Source organism: Platalea leucorodia (genome assembly GCF_965183815.1).
Source record: "Platalea leucorodia genome assembly, chromosome: 6".
Lineage (NCBI taxonomy): Eukaryota > Metazoa > Chordata > Aves > Pelecaniformes > Threskiornithidae > Platalea > Platalea leucorodia.
Genome location: NC_138828.1, coordinates 40,318,015 through 40,334,139, shown reverse-complemented (window position 1 = coordinate 40,334,139; position 16,125 = coordinate 40,318,015). Strand labels below are relative to the sequence as shown.

Here is a 16,125-nt window from a genome sequence, read left to right as displayed (position 1 = left end):
TTTTATTTGAAAAACTATAGCTAGATCCTATTTATGGCTTCACAAGAGTGAAGAGAATTAACCATCTTTCATCTTTAATGTGTGTTTATGAATGTGAACTGTATTCATATTCAACTAGGGAAATTTGGCACGCTAATGTATTTTTCTGTCAGTGAATATGTGCATATTTAACTGCTATAGTTACAGTTATGCTTAATACTGTGTAATTTACAGCACTTCCATAACATGAGGTTTAGGGAAGACTTTGTCTCATAAGATTATAATGATCTGGGTTTGACAAGCTTTTCTTCTACTGCTGGAATATGGCTAGCTGAGATTGCAAATTGAGCCTGTATTTCATGATTTTGGTGTTTAATTTATACTGTAATGAGAAAGCAAAAGATGTATCCTGACAAATTTCTAGATGCATACTGTCTCATCTAGAACTTGTGTCTTAAAAATATAGAACCACAGATGCCATATGTAAGTAATGGAATGAAATGCTACTGCTCTTTTCTTTCTGCAGTTTGCAAAGGAGATACTTCAGATATTTTAGACTACAAGTCAGTAAACTTTGCTTACGTAGCTGGCTCCATTCATTCTCTGAAGCCAATCACTTTCCCTGTGGTGGCTGATAAGAATTTAACAGCTTGAGAAGGTGGAGTGTCAGCATCCTTAGTGCTAAACACGTTCCCGGGCATATCAGTAGCTTCTGTCTATCACCCATGCTGGAAGCTATTTGGAAAAGGAGAAATAGAAACTGGGGAAGGGAAATCATGCATCATCATCCTGGCTGGAACGTACAGAAGACTTTATGCTGTTTTCATCATGTGGATTCACTAGCGAAATGACCACCTTTGATCAGCCAAGTAAAATCAAAAACTTGTTTATTTGCTGCCTGTGCCCCCCACGGGTGCTGAGGCTCTGGACTTGCAGGCGTCCAAGGACAAGGAGGAATCTGCTCGTGGGCACTGCGTGTGTGATCTACCTGGGATTCCTCGTCAGTCAAGTGGGTCATGTTTTACCCCAGCACAAAGGCGGACGGCAAAAGATCAGTTCCAGAAGTCTCCAAGATGCAGCTCAAACTCCTTTTCTGGGCATCCCACTGGATGGCACCCTGTCACCACCTAATTTCAAGGAACCCCAGCTTGGTAGCAATGGGACCTTGCTGCCACCCAATGTAGTTTACATCACCCTGCGGTCCAAGCGCAGCAAGCCTGCCAATATCAGAGGCACGGTGAAGCCAAAGCGCAGGAAGAAACATGCAACCCCTTTGTCCTACGGGCAGCACTTTCCAAAAGCCCCTTTTATAGGCCGGGAAGAGGCCTTTGCCCAACAGCCGGGGAGGACCACGCATGCCGTGGGCACAATGGGAGCAGCAATAGCTCTGGAGGCAAGAAAGCACCAACTGGATGAACACAAGCATAAAGGAATGGCAATCAGGGAGAGGGGTCACCGGAGACCTGGCGGGATTTCTGGAGTTATAAAGGCACAGTCCCAGCCTGAGGAAAGCAATATCCGAATTTACAGCGAGAGCTCTCCCTCTTGGCTGAGCAAAGATGACATCCTACACATGCGCAGGCTGGCAGATTCTCGGATAGAGAACATACAAGAAGCACCTTCTCACAAAGCAGTCCTGGTAGTATTTGCGAGGGGTCCCCACACCACAGGAACTGCTTGTAACCAGGGGCACTGTGGCATCATCAAAAGACCCCTCGACATGAGCGAGGTGTTTGCTTTTCATTTGGATAGGATCTTGGGGCTGAACAGGAGCTTACCTTCTGTAAGCAGGAGATCAGAGTTCTTCCAAGGTAACATATTCCTATGGCTTTCAGCTTGCAGGTGGGGTGCTGAGGTTTCCGTCCCCCTCCCACGTTAACCACAGGGCAGCAGCCACCTTTAACTCCCACGAGCCTGAGAACTAACCCCATCATTACAGGGAAGGAAAGCTGGTATCTGTGTGTGATTTCTGCAGTGCCGTTATCCTGTTTGAAGGATGCAGTACCCCAAAGTTTAGATGAAATACCATTGAGCTGCTGAGGGCAGTAACAATTTCTCTTGCACAAGAGTCTGGAATGAGGGAGAAAAAAAAAAAAAAAGAGCGGGAGTCATCTGTAGATCGCATGACGTTGTACAGACTGCCTGAAGTGAAACTGGTGAAAGAAATTCCAGAATACCCTGTGATTCAATGGGTATTTCTGATTTTTTTAAAAAGTCTTCTCATCTTTTAGATTTGACTTTAATAAAATGTTGATGAATGATTGGTATAAAGTTTTCAATTAAAAATTTGATTTTTATTCTTTAGTGAAATTAAAGATCGATTTCAGACATGTAATGTGAGTTAGAAGTAAGTCTACTTCTAACATTGCTATCTTGTTAAATGTCTTCAGCCTAACTGCTATTTTTGTACAGTCACAAATCACAATCCAAAAGGACTACGTTGCATTTTAATGAATCATTGCTAAAGTGGCTAGCTATGTTTCTGCTGTTCCTTCCTTGCTGCTGAAATTAGCTTATACAAAATATTTTTATATCGGTCTGTGTTTTTAAAAAAGTAATGCAAGAATGACTTTCTGAAGTCTGACAGCAGGAAGAGGACCCAGTGATCTCTGATTTCATCCTGCTTTGTAAACCTTCCTTTTGGCAGCCTGTACAACAATGTGAATGAATCTCTAGGAAAAACAGTTTGGAGGCTTCTGAATATTATTCATACTTGCAGAGCATGGAAGATACATTATGTCTGGTTTATTTTTAGGAATAAGATTTATTGCTATAGAGCTGTCATAAGGCATTAAGGTAGTTCAGTTAGAGGAACTCTGCACAGCGTGGCTGCAGAGATGACAGACTGCAAGCCTCTGAAAACAGCTATTAGGCTAATTGTACATTATGTTGCTCAGTGTCTGTCACCTTACAGTATGTTTCAGACTGTCTAGGACAGAGAGAGTCATTCTGCCCTCTTTAATTTTCTTTTCCTCATAACTGGCTATGTTCCTATAGCAAGAAGAGTGTTGCTAGGTGATGAGAAGAGAAATAACATTATTTTGGTCCCACTTCATTTTTTCCAGCTAAAGGGTGAACAGAGCATTTGGAACAGTTACTGTACCTTGTCTCTCTCCATTTCTTTAGCCTGGAAATATGCTGGAGCTCAGATGCCTAATATCGACTTGAGCTCATTACTATTTACATGCTTGTGTTTGGCATAATCTGGAAAACATCTGTGTTGAGAAGATGAGCAAAAATATATTCTCAAAAATAATATGAACAATTAGTGAGCTCATTTCTATAACCCATATGCATTTAAGTTAAGATTAGGTAGGTACTGTACAGTTTGTTACAGGGCAGCTTGTATGAATCATGGTTATTCATATGGGAAAGAAAGCAATGCAGGATTAGAGACTCTGTATGTATGTATGAATGTACATGGTTTCTGGGCTGATATACCTCTCTCTCCATGACACTTCCCTTTAGCTTGCCTCTGTTGTGATCTGATCTAACAAGACATGTTTGATGTAGCATTAAAATCTTAAAAAATAGGCTTTTCAAAACTGTCATTCATGTTGTCAAAAGGAGTTTCAAAGAACTGCTTAGTAAATCCCTGTACAGGTTCTGTTTCCCCTATTCCCACAAATCCCTCACTGATTTTTTTTTTTTTAAAGTCTAGAAAAATACTGTATGCAAGTCCTCTGTCTGCTGCCCTTACCTTCCCTAGTTAATTGTAAACCCTTTAAGTGTTAACTGTGAATTTTTTAATTGTTTACTTTATTTTTCCATCATGGCTGGAAAAATCAGGTATGATAACTTTCCCTCACATTTTTGCAATGAATTGGCCAAATGTAAAAAGCCTGTGGAGTACAGGTGGGCAAAGCCCTTTTGAGTTCAGTGTTAGAGACTAAGAGAGCATGATTCTGGACATATGCAAACTCTCACTCATTACTCCCATTGCTACCTACAAGACGTGAAAAATGCCAAGAGTTCCAAAACACCTATAAATGAAGGATAAGCCTATAAAACAAGAAATAGTCATAAAACTGTGTCTATTGTAGGGAAAATTGAGGCTGACCCTTGTGTGTCTGAGTTTTGGGATGGTCACATTAATACCACAGGACTGAGAATCTTCCATTATTTGATCACACTGAGGAACAGGAGAGACAGAAGAGATCTTGCTTGGTGTCACAGCCCTACCTTAATTAATTTGCACAGAAGTAAAATGACTGCACATATTGCCTCTAGCTTAGCAACAGCATTTGCAGGGTAGGACGACGCCAGTGTTTGTTAGGGCTTGAGCTGCCACTGGAGTAACATGGGCTGGAGCAGGCTTGCTCCTGTGTTGTAGCTGACAGCTGTAGGAATAGGACTCTGGTTCCTTGGATCATAGCAATAAGGCTGAGCTCTTTACTCAGCTTTGGGAACAAAATATGCAGCTATTGCTATGCAGTTTTTTTGCGCCACTGGCTGAAGGCCTGAACTACTGCATGCTAACAACCACCCCTCTTCCCCCCTGGTTTTCTGATATCATAATTTTGGCTAAAGATTCTTTATCCTGTGCCAATAAGAATAAGCACAGGTGTACTCAATTCAGTTGGGCTTTTTTTAGCTAAAGATTGAACCTACTACTTGCACAGAACCACTTTTTTCTCCTAAAACATGCAAGAAACTCTTCCTTTGAATAACACCTTTCACAGTTGGTTTACTGCAAATAGACGAATGCCATGGGATAGATAGCTCCACTGGTTGTACTTGTCATTTTGCTTTACTGGCCTCTACATCATAAGTGGAGCCATAGGTTTTTCCATGTTATACCCTGCACTATCAGCCTGCCCTTGCCATCCCACCAAAAGTTATGCGAAAGTAGGCAAAGCTATTATGAATCACTAATGTCAGGGCAAAGAATAAGAAAAACTTAATGCTGCCTTATGCATTCAGAATGCTCTAAAAGGCTTCAATTTATCTGTCCTGTTTTCTGTCTATCAAGCCAAACAACTTCCATCACAGTGTTATACCTCTCAGAGGGGTACCAGAATGCATATTTCCAATATTTTGTTGAGTAGAGAAGTTCTGTAGAAGAAATAATGCAGTCCGTAGTCTAGAGAGCTATAGATGCACATTTCATTCATTCCTTAATTCTGACATGCACGAGCACAGGACAAACATTGCAAATAAGGTGCAGAGGGAAGAAAGAAAAAAGGCCTAACTTCTCTCTGCTTTCTGCTTCTCTCCCTTATGTTTTTCCTCAGAACTTAAACTCTCAATTTCAAGTCATACTCTATGTCAGTCCCCCCTCATCTTTCCACACTAAATTACCCTCTCCTGCTAATATGTAGGCAACTGAACTGTTTTTTTCAAATGTGGCAGTGTTAAGCTATACTGCTTTACAGCGAACAATGAGGAATTTGAGGAAGGGCTATGAGTACCTAGTGAAAGATTTGCTCTTTTTAGTGATGCTCTCATAGGCATGTTTGAAAATATTTTCTTTCAAGGAAGTTAGAAAAATTGCTGTAGGTACAAGTTAGAGCACAAGATGGAAGAGTAACATTTGCAAGAGCATCTTTGTGGTTAAGAAGCATACAGATTATTTTCAAAGTGATGTGGTGTGTGGATATTTAAGATGATGCCTATGTTGAACAAGCCATGCAGTGATATATTATCTAACTGCACATGAAGCAGTTTGAGTACCTTGAGGCAGTCTAGTCTCAGCAGCCTGAGGTTTCACCTGTGTCAGTTTATTCAACTTAGGATATCTTGAGCCATTAGCTCCTAATGGCCTAAGAAATTTTTAGAAATATTTTGATGTTTAAAAAATCTATATGAATTACTAGGAAGGTGGTTCCAGCACAAGTTTTGAAAAAAATCTTTCCCATACAATTTTGCAGATCATCTTTAGATAGTCAAGTAGATATATCAATCTAAAATGACAGGTGAAAAGAAAATGAAGTCAATCAGCTTTGGGGAAGATTCAGTGCAATGCAGCTGCGGCAACAGAAAAGCAGTAGCCCTTTGTGTTAATATATAAAGCTGATTAGGAAAGAAGTACATGCAGAACACACTGGAGTCATTCTGAAATGTGCTCAATCTCCTCAGTTTTGGCTGTATCAAACTGGAAGCTCTGATTCTTAGCCAGGCCTTACTTTTCACTGTTCAGTTAACTTCAGCCCCATCCTCATGAGGTTTAAATCAGAAGAGCTCCACTGATTTCAGTGGAATCATGCCAATTCATGCAGCTATGAATCAGACCCTTTATCTGCTTTAATTCAGCATCTTCACGTTTTTCCTGCAAGTGTCAGAAATTTGAGTCACTGCTCCTTACTGAAGCTGCTGTTTCATATTCCTGTAATTCAATTTATATTACAGAGTTGAAAGATTTTATTTTGGCTCATCTTTTCTGCTCCCATTTCCTCTGAAATGCAAACATTTCCTGTATTTAGCCTTGGTCTTTTAAAAATGTTTTTGTATCTTAATGGAAACTGGCAAGATATTATTCATATTTTTAAAGTATTTATATTACTATTGTTTATCATGTCCCTTTTGGGTAGACAGGAGATGTTTGTTTTGTTAGAAGACCATTTATGTATTTGGTTTGTGGAAGAAATCATGAATAGTTACATAAGCTGTTATTGGAGATATAAAAATAATAGATCAGACTTGGTCCTGAAGAAAGCTGTCCTTTTTTTGTGACAATCCCCAGTGCTTATATAAACTTTCTCCAGCTGGCTTGGAGAAGCAGCTTAGCCAATAGGTGACCTGACTTGGCTAAAGTAATCTACAATGTATGTGATGGAACCAGAGCAAAAGACATGGGGGAATGGCTAAGATTTCCCAAATTAAATACCTAAGAACTTATTTAGGCACCTCAGTAGAAGAGAAGCCTGATTTTCAGGAGTGCTCAGTGCTTTTTTTCAGCAGAGGAAAGTGTGGAGCATGGTGCTGATAAAGGTAGTACTGATCCTAGTGAGAGACTGATGTTCCTAATGGAAAGAAACTTTCTGTGTTCCTAAGGAAACACTGGGCAACTGGGAGAGAAGTTAAAGAGGTGGTGGAGCCACACATTAGGTTGGCTTGAGAAGGACTATCTTGTATGTGCAAGCCATGGCAGGGAGAAGATCAAGTACATTCTGGTTTTGGAGAGGAGTTTGTTTTTCTTTGGGGCTTGATTGCATGTGGAGCCTGTCATGCTCTGTTGGCGAATACAAGATGGATCTTTACATATGATTCACTGCTAAGTATGGGTGGGCAAAGATAATTTCTTACCTGTTGTTTTAGATCAGTCATCATCCTCTGAACAAGTTGCTTTTTGATTCAGCTGTATGGAGATCTGTTTTTAGCAGTTTTTGCTGCTTACAGATGGAGCGTTCACATTAGCAGCTTTTAGCTTGCCATTGGCACTGATACCTGTTTTCTATGTGCTATTCTCTGGCTTGCCTCTGGAGAAGGTGCAGTGGATCTCATTGCCTTCATGCGAGTTTCTGAAAGCTGCTTTTCAGATGCATCTCTGGCTCCATGGGCACGTGGAATACAAAGAGGCAGTTTAGGCTGCATTTAACTATGATGTGATAAATGGTGCAATAGTGTGGACTTTAGGTTCACTGACCTTCAAGATGAATAAAAATAAATTTTAAAGCTTTATACATGTTCCAACACTTGCTATTTAGCAAATAGCAGCTTTGCAGTTAAATGGTTCCTCCTGTCTGTACCAAGACATCATATTTTGGTCTTCTGTCTATACCCAAAAATATAAAGGATTTCTTTGTTTTAATGTGTGTGCAAGCCACAGTCAGTCCTGGGTCCTTGACAGTTTAAGGCAGCAGCAGCATTACATCAGCAATGAAAAGGAAAGTTCCACTTTCCTAAGAAGATAGATATGCCTGATACTTGATATTGGCTGAAATGTATTTATCAGTTCTTATACTGGGGAAGCTCATTTTAAATTCTTTGCTGAGATTTCTTCCCACTAAGAACTCTGAACACTTGAACTCCCCAAAGCTAGGGCTTGACTTAGTTTCAGGGAAGAGCATAAGAATTACACAGAAGAATTAAAGAATTTGGCCAAAATAGCTGCTGTACAAAACAGATCTCATGTAATAGCTGGGTAAAAACAAAAAACCAACAAACAAACAAAAAAAAAAACCAAAAAAACACCAAAAAAACCCCAAACAAACAACAAAACCCCCCAAAAAACCAAAACAACCTTGTCAAGGTGTTTATTCATGCTAAGCTCACACTTTCTAGTATTCTCATATAGCATTTCAGAGATGTGAAATCATACATTATAGGCCCAAAATACTAAAGACAACAAAATAAATCTGCTTTGAGTATAGCATTTGTAGTGTTTCTATGCCTATTATGCAGAAAAAATACTTTGACATAAATTTTCAAATCTTTTAAATCATATTCAGTTGACTGGAATCAGAGGGAAATTACATCATTGAATCACAGTAGCATTGCAGGCTCTTAATATACCTATAAACTTTTTAATAGTCTGGTTTAGGATATGATTTTGTACATTAATCTCTTGCTTCAAACAGAGAAAGCCTTCTGTACACCAAAGGCATTTATAATGTCTATGCCTCTTCCATTCCTGCAGTGGCCAGTTTTAGATGTGGAATAAGACCACATTAACCAAAGGATGTCAAGTGATTAGTCCCTGGCCATTTTTCCTGCCACATCTACAAAATGGTATAATTATTGATGCTTAGGCAATGTCTAAAGAATGATCAAGTAAGTCTGACAGTATTGCACTATACCAATGATCTGTTCTTCCTTTTTCAGATGGTCAAGCCTGTCCTGTTATTCTCTGGGATTCCTCACTGAGCCCAACAGATAATAGTACCCATTCTTCAGTGAAACTAACCTGGGGGCAATATCAACAGCTATTGAAGCAGAAATGCTGGCAGAATGGTAAAGTTCCCAAAGCTGAGTGGGGCTGTACTGAAATCCATCATCATGAGTGGTCCAAGATGGCACTCTTTGATTTTCTTCTGCAGGTAAAACATTTACTGAATGCAACTTTCTGCCTCAAAAGTCACATGAACACACATGGGACTCCTAGAAAAGTCATTTTAGTTTATTTCCTTTTCTAAATGGGGAAGAGATGTATTTGCACGACTAACTTGTTTCTGATTGTTTCTTATGACTAAAATATCCAAAATGCAACTTGTAATCAGGGAAAGAGATCAGGCACTTAACTGACTCATTTTCTAAAAGAGGAAACAAAGCCTTTTGTCTTGAGACATCTAGATTTACTTCACCTTGAGGCAGGCATACTGTTTCTCCTTGACTCCTTGTTTCTCCAAACATAGTTCTTGACTATGTTCACAACTGTAAATCACTGTTTTTTACTGTGTGGTCCTTCCTGCACCTCCCCAGACCCCAGGGGTGATTTAAGTGGTTTTGATCAGCTGAAATCTGGATCAAGATAACAGTTGTAGTGGCCAGTTTTCCTTCTTTTTAAAACCATAGCCAGTGTCTTAGTAAGGAAAGAGTAGAGCAGCAACTGACAAATGATATAGCTGCTGTTCTTCAATTAGGTATTGCACATAATCATTAGCTCTCCAAATAACACCAAACTAGGACTCTGCCCAGTGGTATCATAGTGTGTGGCTACAGTTACAGCAATTATATAGTAGACTATTAATACACTCCCTGTATTAGTAAGGACTGAACTGAACCACCTGGCTGGAAGCTAATTTTATGGCTTCCTGAGATATGGCACTACTTCCAATTGTCTGTGCCTACCAGACAGGTCTGGGTGACCAAGTCTCTTGCAGCACTTACTGGTTTATGTAACAATATTTGTATTTAAAACTGCAGCAAGCACTACTTTTATGCACTGTGTTTTGTTATTGATATAATTGAGCTTTTTATAGAGTTACATTTCTTGAAATATAAAAATCATGACTTAGTTTATGCCTAGCCTATCCCTGTCCTTCTCAGTCCTGTTCTAGGATGAATGGATATTTCCAGTTATTGGGGTTTACCTTTTTGCAGACTTGTTATGTTAAACAGAGCATTTAATTCTTCTCTAAAAATAGATGCTCACTCCACTAATGACTCCATCTTTAGTCCCACTATAAGCAAGCAATTCTTAGAATCTGGTATAAAGCCATATGTGGATTATTCTGATGCTAAACATAGTAATACCCCTATAGGAATGGTACAGAATATGTTTTCATGCCATTGTCTTCTTATTGAACAGTTTAAAAATTGTCATGAGCTCTGTGTTGATTTCTAATCTTAAGGTCTTCTAAGACAAGTTTTTAAACTTCATAATACGACTCCTAATATCCAGAAGGAGAGGTCAGTTAAAATAAGATACAACAGGATAGAACTGTACATGAAATAAAGAAACAAACAGTAGCTGGTGTCAGAGTGATTCATACCTCCAGTTGCCTATGAGACAAGAACATACCAGAAAGTGAGTGAAAGTGGGTCTTATGGTTCTTAAAGATGAAAATTTTATCTGGGTGCTCTCAGACTTAACTTTAAAGTTTATTGGCAGTAGAACATGAAGACTGTAAAACAAAAAGTGTCAAGAAGGGGTTCTGAGTTTAAAACAAACAAACAACTGTGCTTCATGAGTCATTCAGAAATAAAGAATAATGGTGAAAAGTATTCTCTATTAAATATACTTCCCTCAGAAGAATGGGTTTGGTGACTGTAATAGATGTTCCTAATCTCTGGTTTCAAATGCTATAAAACATAGGAGAAGGCTGAAAAATACTTATAGCTAACCTTCACTTGCCTTCTGCAAGAACTCATGTAAAATAAGGACATTAAATGTAAAATGGCTTCTTTAATTTTGGGAGTTTGGACCTCTCATGTACATAAATATATGACAAAAACCAATGCTAAACTATTAAGGTTGCAGCATCAATTCCAGAGTGTCCCATCATTCTGTCTTGCCCCTAGAATGATGCAAGGTATTATGAAGAGGCTGTCTGTAAGAACATGATCTCCTCGTCTATTTAATGCATGTAATGAAGTGCGGTGCAGATGAATTAGCGCTATACATCAAAGCAGTCTGTCCTGAAGGCCTCTACTTCATTTTTTGGCAAAGCCTTTGGATGAGTTGGATGACAGATCCCATGAGCTAGAACACTGCAAGCAAGAGGGGCTCTAGTGCCTGCAGATGCTGAATGCTGCTCATGATAGGAGAAAGAAGAAGAGAAATCTGTTCCTTTCCTCAGGATTTTCACAGTTGAAAACAAACAGACACCACCACCAAGCCTAGTGGCAACGGTACTACATACTCAATAAAAAACAAAGCAACTCTCAGACTTTCATTTGATGAACATAATTAGGAGGCATTTTCAACATATAACATAGTTCTACATCAGGAGGAGTCCTAACAGCTCATTTCACTGGGGTGTCACAAAAAAAAAATTGTAATTTTAGAAGGCTTGTGTGAACATTAATGCTTTCATGCTTAGAGCAGTTTGAAGAGTTAGCAGCATACAACAAACAAGGACAGAAAAAAATGATTTACCTTTGATAAGCTACTCATTAAGCCTTCAATGCACCAGACCAGACTTCCACTCTGTAAGCAGCTGTCAGCAGGAGCAGGGCTGCTCCCTGGGGAGATGAGCTGGAGCCAAGGGCAGCCCCACGGCAGGCAGGACCAGCAGCAGGAGAGGCAGCCCAGCAGGAAGGGTGGTGAAAGCCGTGGGTCCCATTGATAGCCCAGTGAGCATCAGGCACAGACAGGGCAGCAAGCCAGCTCCAAGGCCAACAAGCAGGAACCCCAAGCAGCAATCCAGGAGCATCAGGTAGCAGGACAAGCAGCAGATACACCCACCCCAGAAGGGCTAAGAGAAGGGCTGAGGTGCCAGGCCTGCGCTAAAATGGGGCTCCTGGGCCCATGGGCAGAGGGGGTGTGTGTGGAGGTCCCAGGTGAGGGCGCTTAGGTCAATTAAGGCCTATTTGTGCACTCAAGGGCCCTGGCAATATTGTATATTTACTCTCATCTAGTCAACAGGGGTAGAAGCACTTTCAAGGAGTGATTTATCCTTCCTGTACTAGATGGTTATCCTAAAATGGCATCCTTTGCTCTGGGAGTGCCTCGTTCTTGTCATTGTTTATGAAAGGGAAAATAAACGACTAAGTCAGAAGACATACTTAACATTTACACCACTAAAGTTAGACCAGATGTATTCGTTCCAGCTAAGTGCTGTGTGATGAATAAGCGAGGGTTTGCATGGGAAAAAATAACCTAGACCATCATGTCATTAAAGTATATACCACAGTGCAACTCAGGGAGGCTGCCCTGTGATTATAATTGCACTCTTCTTGTGTTTTGTAGCTTCTGGTGGTTTGCTGTGGCCCTTACTAATCTTTTCAATTATTTTGTGTACTATTAGTCTAATAGGTCCCGCAGAACGGAGACCCTTTGTGTGTATCAGGCTGTGCTATTTCTATTGTTCTCCAGCAGAGAAAATGTAAAAAAACTACAGCCTTCTGAAAAAAATAGAATTGTATTCACCGTCTTGTTATTACAGTTACACAGTGGTATTGTTCCATTATTTTCCAAGAATTTTTACTGACATAACAAATCATGGCTATAAAACAGATAAAATACAGTCTGGGAAATTGCGTCTAACAGTACGTGAAGTATGGGGACCAGGTCTTCAACACCACTTCACTGCTGACTTCATACTTGTCCTGAGCTTGCTTTCCTGTCGGCTGTGTTAGTGAGCGATGTCTTATAGTGACACTGTGCACCAAACGCTTTGATATTGTTTTCACTTGGCACTCTGCTGTGCTTTGTTTTAGATCTATAATCGACTAGACAGAAACTGCTGTGGATTCAAACCTCTCAAGGAGGATTCCTGCATGCAGCAAGGACTGAAGCGGCAATGTAGTGATCAGGATGCTGTTGATCTGACACACATAGTTCAGAGAAGGCATGACCGAAGGCATTTGGCCTTTATAGACAATAAGGGTTTCTTTGACAGAAATGAGGACAATCTTGACTTCAAAATACTGCAAGGAATCAATGAGTAAGTTTGAAGCTATTAATTTTTTTTAAAAGATTGATAATTTCTTCCCAGTTTGAGCATGTGACACTAAGTTACTGGAATAGATACCATTGGCCCAAGACATTTACAGGATGTGTCTAAAAATGTATAAGTCATCTCACTGCTGTAAAAGATACAATTAACATGCATATGATTAGCCATGCATGAACTTCCTTTGCTGAGTCGCAGTCTATATTCATAGAATTGATTGCTAAACCACAACATAAATATTGCAATTCAGAGTGATGGCAAAGCTGATGAACTGCTTTGTGCTTTTCCAGATTCCCTGAATCTGCAGTTTCAGTGCTGAGGAGCCAGCGTTTACGTGAGAAGTTGCTACAGTCTTTGTTCCTTGACAAAATATACTGGGAGAGCCAAGGAGGCAGAAAAGGAATTGAAAAACTTATTGATGTAATAGAAAGGAGGTCCAAAATTCTTCTTACTTATATAAATGCACATGGAGCCAAAGTATTGCCCATGAATGAATGAAGCAGTCTTGTTCCTATCTTGTTTCTATGTGTCTTTAAAAAATTTTGAGTGAGGCAAAAGCTGACAGTAAAATTGTTTTAATTCATAAGCGTATTTAATTTTTATTTTTTCCAAACTTTCAAGTTCATTTTTAAATAAGAAATCTTACATAGTTTAAAAGCAACATTTAAATGTCATCTGCAGCTCAACACAGTGCAGTCTCTTCTGTGTCACCAGTGAAATGAAAATAACCAAATGGTACAATAAATAATGTAGTAATATGTAGGTACCATGAACACTTCTTCTGTTAAACTGTCTGAAAATTAGCAACAGGATTTTCAGTACGTTAGGCTGGATTACTCTTACTTCCCTCATTCAAGTCAGTAAAAGTTTTATTGCAAGTTTAAATGGGGACAGAGATTTGTAAGCACTTAATACATTGATGAAAACTGTCATTGCATCTACCTGCTGAAACACATCTAGTACAGGAATTTGTCTTTTTGATTATGAATGCTAAAATGCCAACATTTCCAAAGGCTTATTTTGTTTTATTTTGTTTTGATCTTTTGAAATCTGAGGACTAAATTCAGCTCTTTTAAATGCAGGTGTGTTTGCTCTGGACATGAGGGAAGTTTAAAAGAGTGAGGAAAACATGGCTTTAACAATAATAATTAATTTGCCAAATACGGTTTTTACCTGTCCAGTATGGAGTACGATTCATCATGAGTCATTTGTTACAATGTACTATTTTCAGTACAGGTTGTTTTGATGTGTGGGTGGATGATCTGATATTTTCTGTCTATTGATTAACTCAGTTAATCAACAGAAATCCAAGAAACTGTGTTTTAGTAATCTTCACTGGGCTATCTTCCATTTAGGGGCATATGGGATCAGGCAAAGACTCATGTTGCACATTACTAGGAAGGGTGTAACCAAGAGCAACAGTCCAAAACCTGTGGGTGGGAAAAGACGATTGTGTCATTCTTGAAACTGCCTGAAAGCCAGAACCACATGAAATGGAATTACTAAGAAAGTCAAGAGAGTTTGCTGATTTCATAACATTGGAAGACAGAGCTTAAAATAAGTAGCACAGGCGCAGATGCCTTAAAATTCCTCAGAGGCCTGCCAGCAAGTTAATAATCTTAAATGTTTCAGAAGCTGAGGACATGAAAACTTTTGTGGAGCACTGTGAGAGCAGTTTCCTTCTTTTTTTGTGTGTGTATTCTGTAATGAACTACATTAAGGAAAGATAAATTCCGTGGTTTCAGAAGAACAAATACAGCTTTAGGGTACATTAAGGGACAAGCTTCCAGTAGCAATTCTGGGAACACTTCCACGCACATGTGTGTATGCGAACACAGATACATGTATATGTATATATACCTTGGCTCGTTTCTATAAAACGGTCAGTTTGGCTAATAAAGAGTGAGTTGTTTATACAATTTGCTGTTTACATGTAGAATTGTATTTGTGAGTTTAAGTCCAATTTTGGGTATACACTATTTGAAGTTGAAACAAAACATTATTATGGATGACTTTTGTTCTCAAAGAATTAACTCTCCCCTTGCTAACGAAATGATGTAATCTTAAAAGTTTTCTACTTACAATTGTAGAGAAAAACAGCAACATGTTTGTATCTGAGCTGACCTGCCAGACAACAGGGTGATATCTAATCATATGTTTTTATTGAGCTTTATGTTAGATATTGAATTTCCATTTTCTTTTGGAATCTGTGCATTATAAAAGTCAATTTATTTACCGTTTTATTAGTAACAGTAAAAGCATTATCACAAGTAATGAATTGTTTGAATCTCTGCTGCTATTTTCATATAATGTCCAGGAATATACAAAATAAAATAATGTCTTAATCAGATTTTCAATTCGGAACTCTAAGTTGCAATAACAAAACCATAATGCATATTAGTGTAATATGTGGCTCATTAGAACGGTTTAGAAAGAACTATGACCTTCAAACTGATTCTTCAGAGAAACAATCCAAACCAGATTATTAAGTTCTTCCTGTGGAAATATTTTCTAGCTGTTTACTCACGAGACTTGTAACTCTTTCTTACTAAGCTGATTCACTGTAGCTGTGGAGCTTCTGGTTACTGCAGCGTTAGTATTTACTGCCTTCGTTCCCCATTCTGACAATGCCTACTTACACAAACATTGAGCAGACAAGCCCATGCCCATTTGTGATGCCAGAACAGAAGTATTGGTCAATGACTGGTAAACTTTCTAATAGATCATGAGCAAGTACAGGAATAGGAGAAAGATGCTGAACTCTACACGGAATAGAGACTCACACAGAGTTAAAGTAGCCTAAGAACCTTTGGTCTCTGAAGTTTACATTTTTCCATGATCCAAGAGAGACTAATGGGAAACAGAAAGATGTTGAAACATTTTTAAACATTCTCTTTCCCACACAAAGTAATATTTGATTTGTTTTATTAAAAATGTTATTTATTTTTGCACATTACTGAATACTTCAGGCTAAATTCTCTCAGATACATTTGTGTAAATTCATGACAAGTCCACTGAATTATCCCATTTCCAGATGAAACAGTTAAAGTCAGTTAGGTTAATCCATATTCTGAACCCTAATCCATAAACTGAACCCCTAAGGTCAAAAGGAGACCTTAGGAGAGTGGCAAACAAATAAGAAGGAGAG

At 39.0% G+C, this 16,125-nt stretch overlaps 1 protein-coding gene across 1 annotated transcript; it reads left to right on the top strand.

Annotated features, from left to right (window-relative positions):
- Positions 1-674: 674 nt before the first annotated feature.
- On the top strand, positions 675-15,245 carry GASK1B (golgi associated kinase 1B). The gene is made up of 4 exons (XM_082314966.1): positions 675-1,790; positions 8,743-8,957; positions 12,742-12,968; positions 13,268-15,245. Exons 1-4 carry the CDS (start codon positions 794-796, stop codon positions 13,473-13,475), a joined length of 1,647 nt encoding a protein of 548 aa, XP_082171092.1. The 5' UTR covers positions 675-793; the 3' UTR covers positions 13,476-15,245.
- The last annotated feature ends 880 nt before the right edge of the window (positions 15,246-16,125 follow it).